This window comes from Panthera onca, chromosome D4, assembly GCF_046562875.1.
Source record: "Panthera onca isolate mPanOnc1 chromosome D4, mPanOnc1 haplotype 2, whole genome shotgun sequence".
Lineage (NCBI taxonomy): Eukaryota > Metazoa > Chordata > Mammalia > Carnivora > Felidae > Panthera > Panthera onca.
Genome location: NC_138351.1, coordinates 89625800 through 89646727, shown reverse-complemented (window position 1 = coordinate 89646727; position 20928 = coordinate 89625800). Strand labels below are relative to the sequence as shown.

General features: G+C 56.8%; 1 protein-coding gene across 1 annotated transcript in view; it reads right to left on the bottom strand.

The window, feature by feature from the left end:
- LAMC3 (laminin subunit gamma 3) overlaps nucleotides 1–20928 on the bottom strand; it is a 58408-nt gene that overhangs the window by 3298 nt on the left and 34182 nt on the right. Inside the window, exons 13-28 of the mRNA XM_078436352.2 lie at nucleotides 17495–17713; nucleotides 15411–15599; nucleotides 13286–13531; nucleotides 12284–12437; nucleotides 11498–11640; nucleotides 10795–10973; nucleotides 9184–9322; nucleotides 7951–8156; nucleotides 7505–7581; nucleotides 6901–7035; nucleotides 5585–5732; nucleotides 4417–4560; nucleotides 4159–4261; nucleotides 1442–1641; nucleotides 733–879; nucleotides 536–635 (exon numbers count right to left, since the gene is read on the bottom strand). Of these exons, the coding sequence (XP_078292478.2) occupies nucleotides 536–635; nucleotides 733–879; nucleotides 1442–1641; nucleotides 4159–4261; nucleotides 4417–4560; nucleotides 5585–5732; nucleotides 6901–7035; nucleotides 7505–7581; nucleotides 7951–8156; nucleotides 9184–9322; nucleotides 10795–10973; nucleotides 11498–11640; nucleotides 12284–12437; nucleotides 13286–13531; nucleotides 15411–15599; nucleotides 17495–17713 (2529 nt within the window). The remainder of the gene's footprint in view (nucleotides 1–535; nucleotides 636–732; nucleotides 880–1441; nucleotides 1642–4158; nucleotides 4262–4416; nucleotides 4561–5584; nucleotides 5733–6900; nucleotides 7036–7504; nucleotides 7582–7950; nucleotides 8157–9183; nucleotides 9323–10794; nucleotides 10974–11497; nucleotides 11641–12283; nucleotides 12438–13285; nucleotides 13532–15410; nucleotides 15600–17494; nucleotides 17714–20928) is intronic.

The following is a 20928-nucleotide window of genomic DNA, read 5'->3' as shown; positions in this document are numbered from 1 at the left end:
GTCCCCCCACCCCTTCCCCTGCTCCGAGGCCTCCATGCTTTGGTGGGGGCTGTCCCCCTCACCCTGAAATGTCTCCTTACTGAGGCTCTTCTCGATTCTTCCTCCTCCCTGAGAGCTGCTGTTGACGGACTCGCACCCCACAGCGTGGCAACAGCCTCTAAGTGACCCGAGCGTTACTCCCATTTTACAGATGGGGGAACTGAGGTACAGAGAGGCAGAGTGGTTTTCCCAAGTTCTCACGGCCAAGCCCCGGCACATGATCTTGATGCCACCACACACAGAACGTGTGTGATGAGTTTTCCGTGTCTCCCTCCCCACCCCCCAGACTAGTGGCCCCTGGGGGCACACAGTGAATGGACACCAGCCCCACCTCGCATGGGGGCCTGGGGCTGTTACAAATGCTTGTGGCTGGGGAGGAGGGGGGACCCTGTGTAGACGAGGGCAAGGAGGAAATCTCTAGGACTGAGCCTCACAGAAGGTCCCCGAGGTGCTCCAGGGACCCAGGGGACCCGGGCCCAGCCTTGGGTCTCCTTACCCAGCCTGGCAAGTAGCTCCAACAAGGCCTGGACGTCCTCTTCCAGGGACGTGCGCGACTCCCAGATCTGCCGCTCCACGGCACGCAGCCCGGCACCCACCTTGGGAGGGAGGGAAAGCTTGAGCAGCGCCCTGCTGGCTCTGGGGCCAGAAGGAAATGGGGGTGTGGGGGGGGGGGGCGGGTCTGGGCCCACGTACCTGCTCAGCTTCCTCCAGCTCCTGTCGGCGGGTTTGTGAGGCTAGCACCTGCCGCGAGGCCTGTCGGAGCGTCGCCTGCGCCTGGCTGGACAGCCGGCCTGCCCGGCGATGCTCCTGCTTCCCGTCCCTCAGCAAGGCCCTGGCGAGCTGCGGGGTGGGCAGCAGAGGCAGGGAGAAGAGGGGGAGTGGAGTAAGTCCTTTCAGAGGTAAGGAGCACGTCCAACAGTAACGCCAAGCAGTCATCGAATCGCGCACCAGATCATTCATTCATTCCACAAGCGTGTCCCGGGTGCCGGCTACATGCACAAAGTCAGTGGGGGCTGGGGGAGGCACCTGGGCTAGACTTCGGCCCCGGTTCAAAAGCGAGAGCCTAGAAGTTTGGGGAGCAAAGCCCAGCAGATCTAGGTGAGGTTCCTGGTCGCGTGATTTAAGTTCCTACACCAGGCTGGTACTCAGGGTCCCCACCTGTCCGACAGGGACAAGTGACACTTGTTTGTCGAGGACTCAACGGCTTGAATGACGCTCCAGGGCTCAGAGCCTGGGAACCACTGAGCCCTCAGTAAGTGTGGAGCATTCAGCACTGTGTACACGGAAGGGGGCAGATCTGCAGGGACTACGTTTAACCTCCACAAGGGCAGCCTTTGTATGATAGCCCGCCCACAGGCCCAGGAGGCAGGGACGTCACCGCTGTCACATCGGTGGCCCTGACCTTAGCACTGTCCTCAGCCAACATCTTGGCTTCGCGGCCCTTCTTCTTGGCACTGGAGGAGACAGACGCCGCATTTCCCAGCATCCTCTCCGCCTGCTTGGTCTTCTTTTTCAAGTCTGCAAGGAGCCTGCCCCTGACCACGCCTGCCTTCCTCCCCAGCGTGGCCCGGTCCTTGGGCGAAGGAAACTGCGGCTTCATTCCTGCAAACCCGGGACAGGCTGGGTCAGCGGGGCGGGCTCTTGGCTCATGACCCTCGAGGGCCAGTCACCACCAGACGCCCGACCCTCAGACGACGTGAGCGGAGGTTCGAGACGCAGGAGATACACGTGTAACCTTCTCAGGCTCGTCTGGGGAGCAAACGAATCATCAGCGACACATACTGCTCGGTGAATGTAAAGATTCGCGTTATATCATGAAAGTTATTAAAATCACAAAAGTACACGGGGCACCTGCGTGGCTCAGTGGGTTGAGTGGCCGACTTTGGCTCACGGGTCGTGAGTTCGAGCCCCACGTCGGGCTCGCTGCTGTCAGCACAGAGCCGGCTTCGGATCCTCTGTCCTCCTCTCTCTCGCCCCTCCCCCACGCACACGCTCTCAAAAATAAAGAAACGTTAACAAGTGGATAACAATGAATATAAACAATAAAATCACAAAACCACACGGTGTTCAGGGCCTGGGCCAAGGCTGGGAAGTCACCCTTGGCCGACGGGGAGTCACAGCACAGGACCCAGCAAATCCACTCAGCTCTTTGTTTTTGTGCCTCATTGATTTCTAAAAGGGCTTTAGGCAACTTACAGTGATAGGTAAGTCAACGACTGGACCGCTAAAACGAAAAACCAAGGGCCATATGTAATTGGGGGGATGAGGAAGGGAAAAAGAGGGGTGACAAGTGCCAGAAAACTAGGATAACGACGTGGCAGGCAGTGAATGCTCTATTTACCTCTGAGCTTCCTGGCAGCCAAGATAAAAAGAGAGGTATTACAATGTGCATAGGCTTGATTATCTAATCAGGAGTAGTTTCCCTCTGTAAAGAAGAGAGACTTTCTCCCTTCCTTTCAGATAAAATTCTAAGGGAAATCAGGAATACTGATTATAGTCAAATTTTTGAAAGAATCAAGCCTTCTAAGGCAGAATACCACATTCTTTTTCTGAAAATAATCCAGAAATAGGATCGACTTCGCTTCTTGTACACAAAATTGGGTGTTTCTTAAAACACACTCTGCAGAGAACTAATTCTATGGGGGTATTAACAAAGGTCAGGAGGAAACATCAGTTAAGCTTACATATAAAAAGAACCAGTTTTCTTTAATGCAGGACTTCTCAGAGCCTTTAATAGGGGCACACGGTATGGCCTCAAGAAGGCGCCGTAGTAGTGACATTTCCTAAACTTATTTGAACACAAACCCACTCTTGGTAGATCATGTCTTGGGCTAATTCACCCCGTGAACTTTCCTTTCATCCTGAATGCCACCTGGGCACAGGCCAACGGGTAGGGACAGAGGGTGTCTCGGAAAAGGGGCAGGAAGGGGGGGAAAGAACCTGGGGTTAGAGGTTTGCGATGAGTCCTTGTGTGGATCACAGTACTGCACCAGGGAGGCAAATTTCCATGCGGTATACCCAACAGTGAGAAGGTGATGCCTCGTGAGGTAGTGAGCACACAATCATTGGAGGTAGGCAAGCAGAGGGTGCGTGAGTCCCCTGCCCCCTGAGGGGGTTGCTTTAGCAGCCCTGATCATTTTAATGTCCTAAAATCCTAATATTTCACCACCACGTATCACTGGATTTACATTTTCCTAAACACAACTCAGAGCCAAGTGCACAGGGCCACGCCTTCCCCATCGGAAGCCCCCCGACCGGTGAGCGACCAAGACTTCAGACCACAGAGGAGCCTAGAGAATAGGACGCACTGACCCAGCTCACCCTCTGTCCCAGAGGCTAGGGGCCCCTGGCTGGAGCCACATCTCTCAGAGGCAGTGGGGAGGGTCGGGAAGGAAGTCTGTAGAACCGGGATCAAGCAGGGCCTGGCTTCCGGTCTCAGACCCCAAGGGGCCTCTGGCGCTGAGCGTGTTCCTGTTTTATCCAGCTCGTTGGTGCAGAGCCACGGATAAAGGGCAAAGAGGACATCAGAGAAGCCTATGCCACAGGGGGACACGGAGCTGGAGAATCCTAACACTGGGCGGTTTCCATTCAGCACCTCTCTGACCCAGGGACAGTCCCCACCAATCCCTTCCTTCCCTTGGTCTACACATCTATGAAATGCGACCACTTAAGCCTCATTTTCCTAAAGCGCAAAGGAAACCTGGACTGGCATCGACCCACGCCCCCTTCCTAAAGAGAACTCTGCCTCCCTCCCTGCGGCCCCAGCTGAACCCTGGACGGTGGCAGCCGTTTGTACCAGGTGGCAGGACCCCCGGCCAGGGCAGACGAGACCAGGAACGGATAGTCGATGGCATCGGATTCGGCCCTGACGGGCTCCGTGTGTGGTCTGATGGCTGACAGCCGTGTGGGTGAGTACCCGGTGAGAGGTGTGTGAGGCCACGTCAAGCAGCCCCGGGAGGGGTCCCGGCCGGGGGTGGGGGGAAGAGCTGCTTGGCTTATGCCCACACAACTGGACTTCTGTCTCCTGTGGCCCGGCTGCCCCGGCTGAGGCAAAAGTCCAGGTGGCTGTCACGGGCAAACACGCATCAAGAAGCCCAGGGCTCGGCAAGGCACGCATACCCTCCAGGTCGGCCAGCAGGGTCCTGGCTCCCGTGACAGTCACTGTGGCAGCCTGGACGGATGAGGAAGCCCGGGTCAGGGCGGCTCTGGTCTGCTGGCGTAGCTGGAGAGAGAAGAGAGAGGCTCGGCAGGCGGGAGACACCGGAGGGATGGGAGGAACTATTTCGGGTCTTTGCCTTTCCCTCTCCTGGACCGCCCACCCCAGGACACCCGCGGGGCAGCCCGGCCAGGTGCCTGCCTCAGAGGACATGAGCCCACCTGTGTGAGGGGCTCGGTCTTCCGCAGCACGGCCTGGGCGGTGGCCTGGAGGACCCGGGCAGCCTCGGTGACCACACGCTCTCTAGATGCAACTGTCTTCTCCAGGGCCTGTGCCTTCAGACCCAGGGCCCCGGCCTCGGACTTCTGCAGGGAGATGATGGGCTCAGGCAGGGCCTGGCAGGAAGGTCCGTGGGGCAGATCCTCTACCGGGTGGGAGGCGCCCAGGGACAGGAATGGCGGGGATAGGGCTCCCTGTGGACCCCAGGAAGAAGGGGAGCCGGGGCGGGGGACACGGACACCAGGCTGGAGAACCTGTCCCAGACTCCAGCCCTACCCACTACTAGGAGCCAGGCCTCCCTGACCTGCATTTCCTTCCCCAGGTCCACAACCTCCGCTGAAACTTTGGGGCCGGACGTATTTCCAAATTCAGAATTTTCCCCGACTTGAGAGAAGCAGAGCCGTGCAGGTGCTGAATATCATCTAACACCTTTGGTGGCATCTGGGGCCACGTGCAGGGCCAAACCCCTTAAAACGTGCATGTTACTCTTCACGTTTGGGGTGAGGGAAGCGAGGACCCCAAATATGCAGCTTCGGGCCAGTCAGGTTTGGCCCCCAGGGCATCTGTATAAGCTTAGTCTCTTTCTTAAAGCACAGTTTCTGAGTTTTGGGGTTTCAGGATCACTGGGGAGATAACGATGGAGCTGATTTGTCTGGAGGTGCTGAGGGCCACTTTGCATACTGTGCGTGAATCCGCTCCCGGCCCCCACGGACGCAGCCCTAAAATTACCTGAGGGGTGAGCTCTATCTCGCAGAGGAATGAACTGAGGGTGCCGGGAGGGAAAGTGACCTTGGCCAAGGGCACAGATCTGGAGCAGTGGCGCTGGGGATTTGATCCCATGTCCGTCTGGTGCCTTTGCTAATGCCACTATGGAGAAGACACCTGCCCTTGCTATTATTACCACAATCAACAACAAAGACTGGCCGAGCTCTAACTGTGCCAGGCAGGCGCTCTGCCAAGCCAGGGAGGTGGATTATCTCATGTTCATCGACTGCCATATAGTTAAAAATAAGCCACATCATCCGCCTCTGCCTGGGCCGCACTGGTTTCCCAGCTGCCACATTCTCCGCCCCCCACCCCATGCAGAGCTCCAAGGACGGCGGGGCTGACCAGTCCTGCAGGGGCGGCCAGCGAGGCCGGGCGCAGGGCTGCATCCGCATCAGCTTGCTGCGCGGCGGCCAGCGCCCTCCCAGCTTCGGGCAGCGCCTCTGCCGCAGCCGTGCCCAACGCCTTCTGGGCGGCCTGGACCTCCTGGTACCTGAGAGGAGACAGCAAAGGTGGCTCACAGGGCAGGGCACGGGGCTCTCCTTCCCCGTGGATGTCCCCTACCCCCCTACCGGAGCCCTCTGGCAACCTCCCAGGCAGACCTGCCCTCTGCAGGGTCGGCACCCAGCAGCTGGCCCCGAGACTGGCCGCTAAGTCGGCCGCTAACTTGGCAGCTTTCGAATGAATGGAAAAGGCAGCAGAGGCACCACATTCTTGTTTCTTCACTCATTCAATTCAAACGCTCTCTTCTGAAGGGGCTTGGGCTTGGTTTCCACTCGAGAATCATATGCTTTGCAAATATTTGGAGCCTCTGGCTGCATCACGAAGAGGAAAATGCCTAGTGTTGGAGAAGGGACAGCAGCCCAGGCCTCCGGCTTGGCTCGGCTGTGCCCTGGGGTGACCTTGGGCTGTGGCTCTCCAGATAAATGGATAGCCCTGGGCTCTGAAGACCCTTAGCCTCAAGGTGCTGTAATTAACCACCTAGAACAGGTTTCCTGTCCCCTCCAGCTACCCACACCCTCCCCTCTCCGCCCAGCTCCGCAGTGAGCACAGCTCGGACACAGAACCCCCTTGCTGTCTCTCATCCCTTCCCCACTTCTCAGAGAGCCTGTGCTCCCACCCCTGCCCCGGGAGTGGGTCATGTGACCTCACCCACCCCACCCCCTGCCAGTGGGCTCAGGGCTGGCCACCTGATCTGAGCTGGGCCAATCACATTCTCTCATCTAGGAAGTCAACTCGGGACTTAGTGAGGCCTTGCTGGGTCTCTCTTGACCCTTTGACTGAGGAGGATATAAGAGGGTCACCCAGAGGAGAGAAGCAGAGACCAAGAAGGAAGCTGGTGCCTGAAAGGAGCTGCCTGGGGGGTCTGGGGTGGGGCTGGGGGACGCTGCAGGGGCAAGAAAGAGAGAGGTGCTGCTCTGGACCCTCCTGGTTCAAGTTCTCGCCCCTTCTCTCCAGAGGCTGAGCTTAACCCCCAGGCATAAATGTGTTCTTGTAAGGTACCACCCAGTGGGCCCAAGACCTCAGACATCCCCACCCATCCACTCAGAGGGCGTCAGGACTCCGGACGGAAGCCAATTCTGGAACCAGCAGCCTCCAGCCAGGCCCCGTCAGCTGCAGGAGGCCAACTCAAGCTTCCACCCACACCCGGGAGGCCTCACCTGTCCTCCAGTTCCTGCTGGGCCTCCAGGGCCACTGTGCCCTCCACCAGACTCCAGAGAAGCGCATAACTGGTGTTGGAGGCGACTAGGGCCCTCCGCGCAGTGGCCTCAATCTTGGCAGTGGTGTCCCTGTGGCTGTATGGAAATGCCCATTTGATTGTCACCAGGAGCCCATGCAGAAGGGGGCCTGCACCCAAATCCACACCTCCCAGCATGTGAGACTCCCGTCATCCCAAAGTCCAGCCCCAAAGGCCAAGTTCTTCTTCTCCCTCTGCTGGACACACAGCAAAGGCTGATGGGAAGGGACCCACCCATGCCCCCGTGCCCGTTACATTGAGTTTATGCCTGTTGTCCTGGCATAATGATCATTAGGGCCTCTTATCACACAAAAAATCTCAGTTTGGACAATAATGATATGGTCACCCTCATAAAGACATCACAGAAGAGAGTGTTCAGGATGGCCTGGGTTTGAATCCAGGCAGAGGGGCACCTGTGCAGCTGATCCTGATCTGGGAACCCGCCCTTCCGCCCCCGAGAAGGACTGGGCTCCCTTTCAGACTGTGTGGGCAAGACCTCACCAGGCTCCCGGGGCCTGGGGCCTCACCTCCTGGCAAGGGCACGGGCCTCGGTGGCCAGGTGGCTCCAGGTGGTGGGCTGGCTGGACCCTTCCTGAGGAATCACCTTTAGAGAAGAAATGGAGAGGGGAGGAAGCTGATGGCCATCCTTGAAGAGCAAGGGCCCCATTTGGCTAAATTCCTGGGCAGAACTAAATCGTGCCAGTTATTTTCTATACGCTCAAAGGTAGTCTCAAAGTCAGCACCCGGTGAGCAGATCCCTAGAACGTAGAAACAGCAGTAATGACACCCACCATTCATTCGATGGACATTCACTCTCCCCCTGGAACATGCCTTGTTCTATGCAGACATTATCCCACTAATCAGCAGAAGGGGCGCTGTGTGACCCCCCCCTCCATTCTGCAGATGAAACGGAGCCTCTCCAAAGAGGCACAGCCCAGCCACTAGGTCACCAGGTGGGCCCAGGACGTCGTACCAGAGATCTGAGGACAAGGGCCGCCTGCAGAATCTCCTCCTCCGAGGACTCCAGCGCTGCATCTAGGTCCGCCAGCTGGATGCAGGTCTTCTCTGTTCCGGCCCGGGCACAGTGGACACTCCTGCTCAGCGCGCGCAGCTGCTCCCGGGCAGCCTTCACAGCACCTTCGAGGCCTGTCACCTGCTCCTGGAAGGCTTCCCGGGCTCCTGCATGAAGCCCGGGTAGAGTCCAGGGTCACAGAGCAGTTGATGCTTTACAACAAAGCACCCACCTTCGGGGGCCCCCATCTGTGCCTGGACTCTGCCTGGGCACAGCTTAGCTCTGTCACCAGACTTGAGCACCAACCACTACCAGTCAGCTCCAAGGGAAGAGCCTTCTCATTTTACAAATGCCAAGACTGAGGCCCCGAGAAGGCAAATCACGACCCAAGGCCTCCCCCGTAGAAAGTCCGCCACAGATGAAGGACTGGAAGGAACTCAGGTCTGCTAGAGCCACAAGCAATTCCTGAATCTGAGACAGCAGAAATGCCCCCACCTTGAGTCAGCTCTGTGATCTGCAGTGTGGGTCGGTATGGTCGTTGTAACACACAGCATCTGGAAGCTCTCTGTTCTGATCATTAGTCTTGCTAACAAGTGCTCAGCTTACCTATGCCTGACTGCTAAAGGAGCATAAATGCTTATGAACATGAAATTATACAGAAGAGTCCATTCATTTTCAATACTTCCTAAATTGCTGTGTCCCAAGGCCAAATTCCACCTGGCTCTAATAACAGGTTTTTTTTTTTTTGTTTTTGTTTTTTTTTCTCACGTACTTGTTTATTTCTATTCTATACTGGGGAATGAGCAAAATGGCCAACAGTCAAGACAGTAGAAATGTTACCTGTTCAGCACCCGGGACAGCACCTCAATGATTATTTGTTGCTTGACTGAACTAATGAGTTAACCCAACTCCTGTCCTCACCCAGCTTACAGTCCGGTGGGACACAGGAGATAGATGTTACAGTCAGAGACTAACAGAGTTACAAAGTACAACTGAGTTGGGGACATTGAAGGAAAGGCCTGGGATGGGGACAAGGCTGTGTCATGGGAGGAGCCCACTTAGTTGGGGAGGACAGGCTCTCCCAGGAAGTGAGTCCTTCTAGGACCGAGCTCAGAGCCTTGAAAGCATCCTGAGACCAGAATGAAGTCTCCAAAGGGGGTGTCTGATCAGCCAGCCATCCCGTTGCCTGCTCACCTTGCAGCAGACGTCCCTGGTAGACGTCTCCCCGTGGGGCCTCTCCCTGCAGAACGTGCAGTGGTCCCCAGGGCTCACTACAGTCAGACCCCTGCAGCCACCCCTCCATCAGGGTCAGCCTGGCCTTCAGCTTGGAAGCCTGGAGTTAGGAAAAGAAGGGCATGTGAGGCTGGTGGCCTGGAAGTCCTGTCTGCACACCTCTCCCCTGGCTTCTGTCCCGCCTTCCCTCCCCGATGGTCCCCTCCTCCCATCTTATCCTGGGCATCAAAGTTGAGGACACACCAGACCTTTAAGAACCAGCTTTTGCCCACCCTTCCTCATGGCAGTCCCTTCCCTTCTCACACCCATGGCACCTGTTAGCTGAGAGAGGGATGGAAGGGGAATCCCCAGGAGAATCTGTCTGTCCTGCTATATTGCCACAGAGCAGGTGTAGGTGGATACTGCTGACTGAATGAGTATGCCACGCAATGCCTCCTAGCGCTGTTCTTTTATCTATTTTTATTTGCATTTATTTATTTATTCTTTTTAAGTAGGCTCCATGCCCAACACGGGGTCTGAACTCACAACCCTGAGATCAAGAGTTGCATGCTCTACTGACTGAGCCAGCCAGGCGTCCCCCAAATCACATACAACGACTGCATTTATAGAGCACTTGCTAGGAGCCAGCCGCTAGCGGCTGCTGGCCACGCACCAGCTCTCGTTCAACTTGTAAGCACCCTAAGGGCCAGAAGATGCAGATCCTGAGCTCTCTCTTCGAGTCCAAAGTCCAGAATGTTCTGAGAAACCACAGGGCTTTCCATTCCTTATTTGGTGGCAAAATGAGGTTAAAAATATTCTAAACTCATTTAGAAGCAAAACCGTTCTGACCTAGGCTGTTGGTGGTCCTTATTTTTTTATTGGGTGGGACCGTTTGTCTGTTTTCCTGCAGATACATCAATGGGTTTGACTGCAGGGACTGACCCAGGCACTGCTGGGGGGGAGGGGGGTGGCTAATATTCAGCACCCATCATTGTGTCTTTCTACAGTATCACCATTCTGAAGGCTGGTCTCACCAGTTTCAGGTAAGGGGTCGCAGGCCTGTGTCCATTTTGGAGCAGGAGAGAAAGACGAAATTTACCAAAGCTGTTACCTGCTGCTGGGGACAACTGATGGGTTTGGGGAGAGGAACCCCAGAGGTCATGCTCCTCACCCCTGCATCACACCAGCTCCCTGCTCAAAATTCTACTCGCGCCCCGGAACTGGCCTGGCCCTCCTCCCGACCCTCCCCGCCAAGGGCCATCTATGGTCTCGTCCCCACTGAACTTGAGGAAGCGTGAGACCTGGGTCTGGGTGGTTGGGAAGGACACCCCGTGACAGCTGCTGTTCTCCTGTCCACTCAGGAGATAGGGACGAGCAGAGGTGAGGGTTGAACAGGGCTGGCGTCAGCCAGATGGCTGGGTGAGCACAGGGAGAAGGTGACCAGTGGTTCCAGAAGGCCAGAGGGCCATGGGGAAGCAGTCATTTCCCGGTGCCCAGCACAGAGCTGGTGCTCACGGTGGTGGGGGGGGGGGGTGTGAAGTGATGGGAGGTAGGTCGAGACGTCTTGGATGGGGCCTGGATGGGTGGGCTCACCTCCTCCTTCACTAGGGCGTAGCAGGACGGGCACTCCTGACAGTGTGTGCCACCGGCCGTGACGAAGAAGTTTTCCTGACAGTGATCACACTTGTACCCCACGAAGCCGGGCCTGCACAGGCATGTGCCGTTCTCGTGGCATTGTGCCGAGGCGGCCCCCACCGGGGAGCACCTGCAGGCTGGGGGGACCGGGGCAGGTGGGCTGAGGGCCCTGATGCTCCCCTCCTCACATCAGAACCCCCAGGTCCCCTGCATCCTCACAGCTGGCTACTCCAGACCGCACCCTCCCGCCCCCCCCCCCCCCCCCCCCCCCCCCCGCCCCGCCACAAGTTCAACCACATTCCTGAATCCTTCCTGGGAGACTGAGTCAGAAGGTCGGAGGTGACAGCTGACTTATTTCAGTGTCCCTGGGTCTGAGAACCTGCCATGTTTAGGAACTGCCATGCCATCCGGCCATACGAATATGGAAACCAAGGCCCAGAGAGGTGACTCGATGGCCTCAGCACAGAGGAATTTAGCAGTGGAGGCTGGGACTCGATTTTTGGTCCCCTACACTCCCTCCCTCCATATTTCTATGGCTGCTCTTAGAAGACAGGCCTCCACCCGATCCTTTACTCTCTTGCCACGCGGCTGGCGGCCCCTTGTTGCCCAGAGACCTCAGGCCCCACCTTCTGGGCGGCCGGGAAGCACCCAGCTTCCTCACCTCGGCATCCTTTGATGGAGAAGCCGAAGAAACCCAGCTGGCATCTGTCACAGGCCTGGCCCTCAACGCCTGGACGGCAGGGGCACTGCCCGGTCTTGGGGTGACACCAGTCCTCCTGGGAGCCCAGCGGGTGACACTTGCAGCTATGACAGGGGAAGGGACCGGGTCTGAGACAAGCGGCCGGGACTGCAGATCACATCCTCTGCACACGAGGCCCCATCTCGAAGTCCGTACATGTCAAACAGCTTTCCCCAAGCTGTGCCCCCGGGGAAGCACAGGCTCACAAAATGCCACTCCCTCCCCTCCCCACAGAGGCTATGGGGACATATAAATCTTGGAGACTATACCCCTCTGTTGGGAAGTCACAATGCAACTAGCATATTAAAGGCTCTGAGGAGTCTTGCAAGGAAGAAACCTGTTTGTTTCACCGGGCATTTCCCTGGAGCCCTCCACTGTTCCCCAGAGGCATGAAGGGGCTGTTGTGGCCAAAAAGGTCACCAAGCAACAGCGTCACTGAGAAGGGAGACAGAGAGCAAACTGGCCCCCCTGGCCACCTGGACATCCCTTAGGGCTGTTCTTGGCCCACATCCTGGGTTGGCAGGGCCACGAGTCTGACCCCCAAGGGACCATCCCTTTGTCCCCCTTTGGTACAGGGCACGGTGTACCTGGCAGGGAGCCTGGGATGGCACATTCCAAGCCAGATCCCTCTCTGGAGGCTGCCCGGGACGCCCTCCATCCTGGAGACACTCCCAGGGAGAAGGGCACCCACAGCCTCACCCCACTCACCTCCGGCAGCCCCTCCCGGGCCGGAGGTCATAGAAACCGGGGCTGCAGTGGCTACAGTCCCGTCCCGTCACATGAGGCAGGCAGGTGCACTGGCCGCTCGCCGGGTCGCAGGGTCTCTGCTCACTGACTGAGCCCCCCGGGTTGCAGCTGCAGGCTGGGGGTGGAAGCAGAAAACGGTGTTGGGGAACCATGCAGATCGCCATCCAACCTTTGGGGGTCCAGGAGAAGATGGGGCGCACACAGAGAGGACTCACACTCGGCCCAGACTCCTAAGCTGTTTCTGGAAAAAGGCTCTAGGGCCGGGCTCAAATCTCAACCCATCTCCTATGTCCTTGGAGAGACAGCCTAGAACCATCATGGAGGCAGAGGGCTCTTCTGAGCCTGCCCTGAACCCCCGCTGGCTGGAGAGAAAGCCAGAGACTTGGCCAGGGAGTCGTGGGTGGACCTCTGTACCCACTGTCTCGGGTCACTTGACCCTGCCCTCCTGGGCTCCATAAAACAAGAGGCCGGCAGGGTGCCGACAGGTGGCACGTGGAGAAAGGGCTCTGGGGCAAGTAAGTTTGGGGGAAATGCTGAACTTCTCCCTGAGCATTTCTGGAAGCCTTCCACGGGCCGAGGTATGGCCCTCTGAGTGGGGACAGAGGGCTGAGGGTGAACCCAGGCGGCGGAGAGGAACACCCTGATGGGAGCCCGGGGGGGGGCAGCATAAATGTGCTGAGTGCCGTGGCCATGGAGGTCCGTCATGGGCGCTGACTGCGGAGCTGGAGGTAAGTGCTAAATCATCAAGGCAAAAAATAAATAAAGCACAGGCTCAGTTGATTAGATCAAGGCTGAGAGAGCCCTTGGAGGAGAGCAAACCCTTACCACACATTTCAGACAAAGAAACAGAGCAGGTGAGTAATCTGCCTAAGGTTGCACAGCCCCGTGGAGTTGATGGCTAGAGCTGGCGGAGAGGGGTCCCACCACGCGCCCCTCACCGTGGGTCGGGAGGTGGGTACTCACGTGTGCATTTGTCTGCGGGCCGAGGGGCCAGGGCGCTCCCGTAGAAGCCTTCCTCGCAGCGCTCACAGCGGGCACCTGTCGTGTTGTGCAGGCAACGCAGGCAGCGGCCAGACTGGGGGTCACAGTTGCCCACGGCGTTGGGGTCTACGTTCCCACTGCACTGGCACCGCCGGCAGGGCTGGGGGGCCCCAGAGAGCCCCAGAGGGTCCCCAAAATAGCCGTCATCACAGATCTCACAGCGCCGCCCTGGGGAAGGGAGGGGGCTGCACGTGGAGGCACAGGCCTGAGGGAGGGGGCTACTGGGTCTCCACAGGGGTGGGGGGGGAGGGTGGGCGTGAACCAAAGCGAGCGGCCCTCGCGTCTCCTTGTGGATCAGAGCGAGGGCCCCAGGGCCAGGGCCCAGCTCAGCCATCAGCTGGCTGTGCGGTCTAGGGCAAGCGCCTGGGCCTCTCTGAACTCTCTGGGCTCCTCATCTACAAGGCGGGGACAATAATACAGCCTCCGCAGAGGACCGGGGAGAGGGCTTGGTGAGATAATTTGTGCAAAGCTCTTAGCACAGCTCCTGGCGCGACAACAGCAGTGGCCGTCACTGCCTGCTCATTGTCATCACCCTCCTTGTCACCCCGCCAGCCATCCTCTTCGCCAGTGAGGTCCTCGGGGTGCTGGTGGGATGAGGGGGGCAGGGCTGGCACCCACCCAGGCGACCTTCCCAGGGGTTGTTTCCTCTACACACAGCAGTGCCCTGCTCCCCCCACCCCCAAATCCCCCTCAAGCACCTCTCCGCCTGGGCCAGGCTGAACTTCTCTAACTTTCCACACCCACAGACCAGGCCCTCCTCAAATCTGCAGACCAGGGGAGCCAGAAAAGGTGGGGAAGGTTACGGAACAGAGGCGCAGCGTGACGGCAGGGTGGGGTGCAGGGTCCTCCCGTCTTGGGCCCCCTGCCCCCTCCCTGCTGCTGGCCCTAGGGGGGAGCTGCTTTCAGAGCGGTCCCCTAGCAAAGCAGGCACGTGATAGGACCAAATGGACCTCAGGGCCACCGGACACAAAATCAGATGTCTGAGAACCTTGGAAACATTTATGTCAAGTGAAATAAGCCAGTCGCAGAAGGACAAACATTGGATGGAAGTCACTTGTACGGGGTCCCCGGAAGAGTCAGATACAGAGAGACAGGAAGTAGGACGGTGCTTATTAGAGGCTGCGGAAGGGGGGTGGGGGTTGTTTAATGGGGATAGCGTTCCCGTTTGGGAAGATGAATACATTCTGGAGACAGATCACGGAGATGGTTGTACAACCCTGTGAATGTACTTAAATGCCACGGCACCGTGCACTTAAAAATGGTTCCGATGACAAATTTTATGTTACATATTTTTTGCCATAACTTAAGAAATTAATAATGGAGTATGCCCCCCCAAAACACATGGAGTTGTAGAAGCGGGTGGATTGCAGGGTATGCGAATCCTATCTCAAAAGAGCTGTAAAAGAACCAGATGTCGAGGGTGGCCCTGGGTCCTGGAGTGGGGGGTGGGACAGTTTCTGCCTTATACAACATCTGGCAACGTGTTTTAAAAGCTCAGAGTGTAATCAGAGATTTTCCTCCTTCACCGCGTATCAGAATTAGCCAGAGCACTTGTTATGAATACAGATTCTTAGGTTCTGTGTCAAGCCAGTAAGCCGGGCTCCATGGGGCCAGGGCCCAGATGGGGATTTTCAAAAACTCTCCTCGGGGCGCCTGGGTGGCTCAGCTGGTTAAGTGTCCGACTTGGGCTCAGGTCATGAGCTCGCGGTTTGTGGGTTCGAGCCCCGCGTCGGGCTCTGTGCTGACAGCTCGGAGCCTGGAGCCTGCTTCGGAGTCTGCGTCCCCCTCTCTCTCTGCCCCTCCCCGGCTTGCGCTCTGTCTCTGTCTCTCTCAGAAATAAACATTAAAATTTTTTTTTTTAAAAAAACTCTCCTGGAAATGCTCAATGGCTCAAGTTCTGCCAGGGACCTATGGCAGCCGGGAGCCCTGGCCATGTTCTGAGAGGTCAGGCTAAGCTGGGCCTTCCCCAATCTGTCACACTCCAAACCCAGGACCCCGCTCCTGGAGCCCAGGACAGAAGCAGAGCCCCTGAGCATAAGCCACTCACCTCTCTGGCCTGGGGGGCAGTGGGTGCACACTACCTCCCTGCTCTCTGGGATGGCTGTGCAGGCCGACTGTCCAGGGCACGGACAAGGCTGACAGTCATCGGCTCGGCCTCCGAAGGGGCTGCCATAGAAACCTGGCAAACAGCGCTCACAGGACGGGCCCTCGGTGTGGTGGCCACACAGGCAGATCCCTGTGGGGCAAGAGAAGCACCTGGTTATGACTGCCCGAGCCCAGAATGCTCCAGAGACGGGGAGCTTCTTGGTGGTCGGGCTCACAAGGCATATCCCCAGGCAGAACTGAGGTGGAAACCTTCCCAGGTGGAGGCAGTTGGGGGTAAGAAAGTCCACCCTGGGTTCACGCCCACCACGTACTGACCCTGTGAAGCTGGGAAAACCATCTAACGCCCCGTGCCTCAGTGACCTCACCTACAAGATGGACACGACAATGGCCCTGACCGCAAGGGTCTTTCTTTGTCAGGATTCAGCAGGATCATGCAGCCAGAGGACCTTGCATAGCCCCTGGCACCCAGCACGATCATTACTGTTACCGTTAGTATTTTGTTCTTTGAAACCTATAACTGAACCAACAGACGACCTATCTGTGTTCCCACTCACGGTTTTCCTGCCCTTTCCTCTGTGGCCTCTTAACCTCAGGGGCCAAAAGACACAGACCCCTGGGGACGCGGGGGTGGCTCAGTCGGTTAGGCGTCCGACTCCGGCTCGGGTCATGATCTCACGGTCTGTGAGTTCGAGCCCTGCGTCGGGCTCTGTGCTGATGGCTCGGAACCTGGAGCCTGCTTCGGATTCTCCGTCGCCTCTCTCTGCCCCTCCCCCCGCTGGCTCTCTGTCTCTCAAAAATAAACAAACGTTAAAAAAAAAAAAAAAAAGAGCCACAGAGACCCGGGAGTCTGTTCCCAACATGATTTGGCAAAGAACAGGTTCACAGAAGCTGGCTGGTCTCATAGAATAGGCCCCGCCCTCCACTGGTTTCTCATGCTGGGGGATCTGCAAACCCCCTTCTCCAGCACCTGCACAGAGCCTGTGCCCTGGGGAAGGGAGGCCCCACTGCCAGGGCCTGAGTGAGGAGCCTGGCTGAGAAGGGCCCAGGGAAGCAAGATGCCCACCCCACCCCCCCCCGCCTTCTGGGAGGCCCCGCAGCACTCAGCTGGGGCTGAGGTGAACAGGGAAAAGAGAATTCAGGGTAGACAAGTGAAACAGGGGGACCATCATGCCTGTGCTGCCTTCTACTGGTCCCTGACTCAGCCCAGATCCACACGCTCACTCCTTCTTCTCTCTAGCATGAGCAGCAGTGGCCACTCGGCCCATTTGACAGATGAGGACTTGCCCAAGCTGAGCAGGAAGTCATGGGACGGCCAAGGGTTCTGAGGGATGACCGACTGGCCCCATGTCAGGCCTCCTTGGTCGGGGCGGCCTGGACCAGCACGTGTTAGGAATACGAGGCCTCATCTGGGCTCGATTTGTGATGCCTGCCATGGCCAAGGAGGGGAGGAAGCCCCTCATGGACCGTGTGCCTGTCCCGACTGGCCAGGCCGCCGATTCCCAGGCTGCTGGAATTGTCTGCTCCAGTGTGGAGCCTGAGAGATGCTGAGCTTGCATTACCCTCCTCAGGGACCCCACCTGCTCCAGGAGGGCAGCGGGGCGCTGACCCTCTCGCTTCCGGGGTGAGAGGCCCACGGTGTGGAGAGAGGCCAGGGTGCGGCCCCCGTCCAGCACCTCCCACCTAGTGACCTGGGTCGAAGGCTCTCTCTGCGTTTCCTCTGCTGCTAGTGGGGTAAACAGCTGGCCGTGACCTTGCGGCGGGAGCAGCTCTGCCACCTGCTGGCCGTGCCGGCTCCCTGCGCCTTGGGTCCCTAAACTGTAAGACGGGTAATGGCAGGAATCAATGACACGGTGTGTAGAAAGGTGCCCGGCAGGGCACGTGGGGAACTCGGGGACACCCTTTTAGGAGTACCGCCCTCGGTGATCACTCACACATGCACACGGCTGACCCCGTTCGGGTCAGCACTCACCTTCCGCGCTGGGTGTATAGCCTTAGGTGGCTTTGGGGTGGGGTGCCAGGACTCACCTGTGTGGGGGTCACAGGTGCCATGCTGGTTGCAGGTGCAGGGGACACAGCTGGTATAGGGACCCCCCAGTGGTGTCTCCCTCTTGTATCCTGGAGCGCAGGATTCACAGAACTGGCCTGTGTACCCTTTGGGACATGAGCAAGTCTCTACCCAGGAGGCTGGTGGGGAGAGCCCCCGCTGGGCTGACGTGAGCCGGACCTCAGTCAGGAATATCTGGCCTGCAGAACGAGGACAGAGAGGAAGAGAGTTACAGGCACACATTTCCCCCGCCAAGACCTTCCTGTTCATATATGTAACAAGCAAAGGGTTATTGGCTCACAGATAAAAGGCAGCCTACGGGTCGATTATGATTTTGAAAAAGCAGACAAAAGGCAAAGGAAAAATAGGCAGTGTTTTAAATTTATTTTTTTATTAAAAAATTTTAAAAAATGTTTATTCATTTTTGGAGAGACAGAGAGAGACAGAGCATGAGCAGGGGAGGGGCAGAGAGAGAGAGAGAGAGAGAGAGACAGACACAGAATCGGAAGCAGGTTCTGGGCTCTGAGCTGTCAGCACAGAGCCCAATGTGGGGCTCGAACCCACCAACTGCGAGACCATGACCTGAGCCAAAGTCCAATGCCTAACCGACTGAGCCACCCAGGCGCCCCCAAATAGGTAGTTTTTAGTTTAGTTTTGTTTGTTTGTTTTTCGAGAGAGAGTGAACGGGGAAGGGGCAGAGAGAGAGGGAGATAGAGAATTCCAAGCAGGTTTCTGCGCTAACGGCATGGAGCCTGACGCGGGACTTGAACCCATGAGCCATGAGGTCACGACCCGAGCCGAAATCAAGTTGGACGCTTAACCAACTGAGCCACCCAGGCGTCTCTTAAAGAGGGATTTTTTGAGAACAAAAAATGGATATGGCTGGGAATTTTCTGGAAAGCCATTCATTCTCACAGCTTATCAGATATGTACATTTAAACAACCGTACCATTCACAACCCTCCGACTGGTAAGCATTTAAAGAACACAGACAGGGAAAGACAGTGTGGGGGACCCATGCCCAGGGATACAGGACTATAAATTAGGGGGCTCTGCTTTTAGTGAAGAGCGGTAGCTCCTATCAGGCCAACCCTCGCGCCAGAAAACAACTAGAAACTCAGGGCAAAATGTAACAACTATCCATTGACAACCAGAGCAGGTGGGCAGTGGAGAAGGGCGGACGCGTGTCCTGAGAACATAGATCGGTGCAGCCAAAACCTGGCAGCATGTATCAAACGTGCACCCTTTGACCCAACACCTCACATTCCCACGTTGAGGGATCTGTGCTAAAGACAGACGCGCACGACGAGACAAAGACCCTTCCGTATTCCCTGTTCTCGGCAGCACCGTATGCATAGTGGAAACGTGGAAATCGTTTCAACATCTACCAACAGAGGGACGGTTGAAACTCTCGGGGGCATCTATATTGCAGAACGATACGCGGTGGACGGACAGGCAGCCTTTTTCTACGTGTAGGACAGGTGACAGCCCCCAGGACACACGTTAGCTGAAAAAAGCAAGTGGCACCACATCAGACTGTGTGAGGCGTTAAAAAGCACAGATGTAAACACACACACACACACACACACACACACACACCCCACATCAGACTGTGTGAGGCGTTAAAAAGCACAGATGTGGGGCGCCTGGGTGGCGCAGTCGGTTAAGCGTCCGACTTCAGCCAGGTCACGATCTCGCGGTCCGTGAGTTCGAGCCCCGCGTCAGGCTCTGGGCTGATGGCTCGGAGCCTGGAGCCTGTTTCCGATTCTGTGTCTCCCTCTCTCTCTGCCCCTCCCCCGTTCGTGCTCTGTCTCTCTCTGTCCCAAAAATAAAAATAAAAAACGTTGAAAACATTTAAAAAAAAAAAAATAAAAAAAATAAATAAAATAAAAAGCACAGATGTAAACACACACACACACACACACACACACACACACACGTAAGACCGTGCATACAGAAAGATGTGGATAGATACAGCCCAGAGCAGGTGGGGAGAGGGAGGGTCAGTACGTCCACCTGCCGCTCCAATTCACCCCAGCACCCAGTGCGGGCCTGGCCTAAGCAGGCGCTTCGTAAACATCTGTTAACGAAGGCTGAGTGACAGAAGGAAGCGGTAGAAGCTGCTGGAAAGAGTGGAAATGAAACGCCTCCGAGGAGCCTCAGCAGGGCGACCTGGGGAGCAGGGAGGCTTTGGGGAGCGTGGGCAAGGCTGATGGGGATAGAGCTCCAAAGAGAAAGAGGGGGCTGAGGCAGGAAGGGCCGGCTTATAACCCCCGAGTCTGACTTGAAGGGGCCCGGGGAAAGCTGGCCATTTAAGCGAAGCGTTCTCTAAAGGAGCCAGTCACTTCCCCGCCCTAGAAGGAAATCTGTGGCTGTTCTGGTCATCACGATGACGGGGAGACAAGGGTCAGGGGTATTAGACATCCTGACATGAGCAGAAGCCCCCCGTGACTTTCAGAGGTCTTGCTGGATGCTGAAAAGGCAGGGAAACACCTCCGCAAACATCTGAACCCCGACCCCCACTCCATTTTATACACGAGCACAGGGCATTTTTGAATGGTGTAGGTGCATATCGGATTGTCTAGCCATGCGGGTACCCTGAACGCGGGGGCAACCCCGGGCTTTGTCGTGCTCAGAGTTTTTCACCACTTTGGAAAATCGTGCCCCTAGTGGCCCCCCAGCTCTTGAAGTCTGTCGCCAGTGTGCACCCCGTCCGTGCTCTGGTCCCCCTCTGTGACTGCCCTGCTCACAGTGATCTGACAAATAGTCCCATTTAGTGATGACTTCAACATGACACACACAAAGGGTTTTAAGGAACAAAGGTCAGTCCTATCCAGATGGATGTCTGAAACTTGGTTTCACAGCTTCACCCACAAATGGACGGTTACTCTGCCAACGTGTTTTTCCCGTAACGCAACAACGAAAACGCCAAGGCTAAGTCAACCTTCTAGAAGAACCACATTGACCAAGCCAGCACTAGTCACAATTTCCCTGCTCGCTGCCTCTGCAAATGCCTTCTGAGCTTCAGTTGCTCCGAAACCCACAGTTATTCACCACAGTGGGGGCAACTCTGATTACCTCATTATGTTCTCCAGTATGGTCACGGCTGAGCACCGACACTCTGGAATTCAATGACTGTTTTTGTACGTCGTTTACTTTCTTTTTATTTACTCGTCTGTTACAACTAGGATACTACACTGGTTTGAAAACATTGTGTCCGTGTAAGTTATGATATCTATAAATTTCATCTCTAGGGGCGCCTGGGTGGCTCAGTCGGTTATGCGTCTGACTTCGGCTCGGGTCACGATCTCGCAGTCCGTGAGTTCGAGCCCCGCGTCAGGCTCTGGGCTGATGGCTCAGAGCCTGGAGCCTGCTTCCGGTTCTGTGTCTCCCTCTCTCTCTGCCCCTCCCCCATT